The following is a 4,304-nucleotide window of genomic DNA, read 5'->3' on the forward strand; positions in this document are numbered from 1 at the left end:
AAATTTCAATTGTAAATATAAAGTTCACCTGGATATGAACTTGGATGGTATACATGTAGATCAAATCTTCTTAGAAGCCCTTCGGGCTTCACAGAATTTGATCAGGTGACCAACCAAGTTCATATCCTGATGATTTTTTTAACTTGCTTTTAGTTTCTTAATCAAATCGGGTAAATTCAAATGGTTTGGCCATTTAAGTATTTTATTAAACGAACCAAATGAATTTTCTTTGAACGTGTTCAAAATCCACCAAATTACATAGTAAAATAACTCTTTTAACGAAAAGAAACCAAAGCAAATAAAATATCCAGTTCAATTTATGATTTTATTTAATCAAAACATCAAAACTTGTTGAGAACCTATTAAAAGGCTGAGGGTGACAGCGAGGACGCGCCGAGTGCAGCAATCAACAGCAGGGCCCCAACACCTCCTCCCACGGCCGCTAGGAGTCGCAATCGAGGATTGTATTTCACTGTTGTAGTGGGTGTACCTGTTATAACCAAGCAATAATACGAGATTTAAAGTGTTTGATGGTCTTTCCCCAATGATTGCAAGTGTTATCATTATTATTAAACACAAAAATGCATTATCATATTATCTATTTCTTATAATCATTCAAATAAAGAAGTGTGTGGGTGTGAAGGAGACCGATTGGGTGGAGGTCACTTTTGGAAGATTTTTTTTACTACAATAGTAAAACTCTTTATTTTAGTAACATCGGTCATATACATCAATTCTAGTATATTTGCAAAGTCAAAGGAAATCTGCCTCCTGGATCTTCTTAAGGACTATCTCAAAATACATGTGTATTTATTATAGGAATACAGTATATAGGAAATTGTCATTTTAAATTCATTTTGCCAAAAAATCCCTTTAACACCATTGTTTAATAGTGTAAAACATCAAAATATGTTACGTATGTACATATATTTGACCTTTGGTCATTCTTCATATTCTATTACATCAATCAGTTGATTTTTTTGGATTGATTTTAACCGGAGTAAGACACGATGCATGATAAACATAATAAAAACATGATTTTTCTTATTAATGTGGAATACTTTTACAAAACTGAATGTCATAGATCATATATAAACTCTGACATTCTTTTACAATCATACAAATACAATTCTCAGCGTATTCTCAAAATGAAGATACTAGCTGAAAATTGTTTGTAATATTTATATGTACAGGTAAAATAAAACAAGAAATAGAACTCCGTGACTGATTTCTTTATGTACCTTGACACAGGTAAGAATTGACTCCCGAAAGACATTTGCACACTTTTTGGCCAGCTATCTCCTCGCATGTTCCGCCATTACAATCCGAATCTTGTTCACATAAACCTAGGAATATAGTTCTCAATTCTTTATATTGTAATTGGTTTTTTCTTTACACACACACACACACACACACACACACACACACACACACACAACTCACCTTGGCACTGGTTTCCCTCTATCCCCGGCGGACACTGACACAATTTTATTCCATCATCTCTCTCAATGCATTTTCCTCCATTGCAGTCCAAATGTTGATCACACAAATCTAGTCATAACAAATTACAAACATAATTTCGGTAAATAAAACTAAGTGCATACAAAATATTAGTGGCTTATAAAAAAAAATTGCTTGCTTTACATCTCTTTTGAGCATTTTATCGAGAGGAAACACGACGAATATTAAGTAGCACAAACACCGCTGAAAGAAATATATAATTAATCTAGCAGTTTAAAGTTTTGATTTTTGACATTAATGGTATCCAAAAGGGATTATTTTAGTTATATTGACTGTTGTATATTGTACACGTATACAAGGAACAAGAAAATATAGAAGAGAGAAACAAATTATGTATTAAAGCTGCTTGGTCCGATTTTATATTTTTGTGTACGCTTTAAAGGATGGTTCTGCTAAGAATTAGAATGTGTATAACTATAGACATTGCAGTCGTTTTTCCCGTCAATTAAGCCATATTTCAAAAAGAAGTTGATGAACATAATTTGTTTACAATGAGAAACGATGTACATAAATTTTAAACAAAACAAACTTGACATAAAAGGGTACTGCGTTATTTCGCCTCAAATTAAAATTCGCTCCCGACGTCAAGGCGGGTATGATTGTTCATGTATGTATTACGTCTTTGATATCGCTATAAATAAAGTCAAAATGTCAAAATGTATATGCAAATCAAAAATAAAACCTGACAGTGTTCACTTAAATATATGAAGTTTGTTTTGTTTATACAATCGATGTATTATGTACAGTTAAATAAACCTAATCATTTGGGGGACGAAACCAAACGATTCCCTTTACTGAACAAGCCTATGATGTAATTTTTTTGGTAAATAGAATAAAGTCTATCACTTTCAAAGATATTTGGTTTGTATCATTTCAATGAATTAATTTCAAAAGCGTACCATTGCACCTTGGTCCAAAGTATCCCTCATTACAATCACAAAAGGCTAGAGAAGCGAATCCTTCTCTAGCATTACAAACTCCATTTGGTAAGCATACGTCTCTCGCTTCTTCTAAGACCTCACATGCGCCAACTTAATGAATACAAAAATGCAGAAATAAACATGAAAATATCACTCAAACGATGCAGAAAGAAATTAGGCGTGACAGAGAGAGAGAAAAAAGAGAGAGTGTGGGTGGAGAGAGAAAAAGAAGTAAATGCGTATGTTTCGAAAACAAATTTGATATACAATTAACAAAACCTCTTTTGTTAGCCAAAATGGCCATCGGATTTACCGTAATATTTTTAAGTACATTGTACCTTGGCAATAAAGAAATGAAAAGCCGCCATTTACGGCGATTGCCGTGCCCTCCGGACAATAACATCCGTCTACCTCTGGATCGCATACCGAGTTTTTCGGACATTCTCCATTATCACAGCCGGTAAAATATATCCTGTGCTCAGAAGCAAACGAGTAGCCCAAGCGTGACACTAAACAGGCACACGAATGGTATGTTCATGATCTGCAGAGAAAGGCCTAAATGAACCAAGTGACGAACGGGTGCTTGGTATAGATATAATATACTCAATTTTTGTCAACAATATAGGCCTAGTGGTTGGTTAAACAGTTAAACGAATTACATCAAAACCTCCGACACCTTTGACCGTATACGGTAATGGGTGCATACCTGTTTCGTCGAATATTATCAAAACCGCTTTGGTTGGATTTTCCCTAAAGCGTCACGATCATTTCTGTCAGCTACGCCATGCATAATTTATACACGCCGCCGTTGTGAAACCTTCATGAGTTATCAGTGCACGCTCATGCAATGCCAGAGCTGAAGGATTTCTCAGAACAGTTCATTTTCCCCTAATATGGAGTCATTATCGACTATCCCATATGTTTAGATTCTGTGCAAAACTCTCTCTCTCTCTCTCTCTCTCTCTCTCTCTCTCTCTCTCTCTGTAAACGGGCGTTAAACCATAGCCTCAAGCTACGGTTCAGAGTACGGCGTTATAAAAAATATAATATTGTAGTGAAATGTACATTGTTATGTTAATTATGCTGTCTCCTGAATACAGCTAGTTAACTCCCCAACTCCCCTCCCCTCCCCTAACCTTTTAAAAAAATTTCTTCTAGATTTGCGCCCGTTTTAACTATCTATTTCTCTAAGGTACGTCTTTTTCTTCTGTTGCCTTGAATTAATGTGAGGGAAACATTTTTTCATCAATGTACTTTAATTAACTAAACGTGACTATATCTTTCATTTCTAATTTGAAAAATTAAATAACAGACTAAGATAACGATGATAAGCAATAACAGGTGATCGGAAAAGAGTACTCAAGCTAGTTTTTCGAACAATTTAGTATCAAACAGGCAATTCCCCCCCCCCCCCCCCCCCCCGGCCCAGCACCAGCACCACCCTTCATCCACCCTAAAGACAATAATAATATATAGTCGATATTCTACACGATCATTTTTTTACAACTCTTACGGAGAATAATAACCCACAGGCCATAATTCCTATGATGTAATCCAAGTATTCTACAACGAAGTGGGTCATTTTTCTACGTAGAAAAATGACCCCCCGGTCAATATTCTATGGGGGTCACTTTTCGTCGTTACACCGGCATTGCTGTCGCGTAACATATATCTTTTCCAATATGAGTAAGGTTTTTAATGGTGATTTTGGATTATATACTTGAATGATTATAATTGAGCTTCAAATAAGATTAAGAAATATAAATTTCAACCACTATTAACATATTTTGCAATACGGGATACAAAAGGATCTCCGGCACTGTTTTTTCATGGCAAACCACAGAGCGTTATCGAATAGGAGTT

The 4,304-nt window shown here is 35.2% G+C and overlaps 1 protein-coding gene across 1 annotated transcript; it reads right to left on the minus strand.

Annotated features, from left to right (window-relative positions):
- Window positions 1-307: 307 nt before the first annotated feature.
- LOC117681039 (delta-like protein C) lies at window positions 308-4,023 on the minus strand. Its single transcript, XM_034443960.2, has 6 exons — window positions 3,972-4,023; window positions 2,780-2,950; window positions 2,421-2,552; window positions 1,444-1,551; window positions 1,242-1,346; window positions 308-490 (listed from the first exon to the last, which is right to left on the minus strand). Exons 1-6 carry the CDS (start codon window positions 4,021-4,023, stop codon window positions 363-365), a joined length of 696 nt encoding a protein of 231 aa, XP_034299851.2. The 3' UTR covers window positions 308-362.
- Between the last annotated feature and the right edge of the window lie 281 nt (window positions 4,024-4,304).

Source organism: Magallana gigas, chromosome 2 (genome assembly GCF_963853765.1).
Source record: "Magallana gigas chromosome 2, xbMagGiga1.1, whole genome shotgun sequence".
NCBI lineage: Eukaryota > Metazoa > Mollusca > Bivalvia > Ostreida > Ostreidae > Magallana > Magallana gigas.

Bases quoted from the DNA above. Each gene is read 5' to 3' on its own strand.
- LOC117681039 (XM_034443960.2), bottom strand. From the start codon at position 4,023: ATGACCCACTTCGTTGTAGAATACTTGGATTACATCATAGGAATTATG. The intron at 2,951-3,971 runs GTGGGTTATTAT...GTGCCTGTTTAG, and splicing joins CATCATAGGAATTATGGCCT to TGTCACGCTTGGGCTACTCG. The intron at 2,553-2,779 runs GTACAATGTACT...GTATTCATTAAG, and splicing joins TTCATTTCTTTATTGCCAAG to TTGGCGCATGTGAGGTCTTA.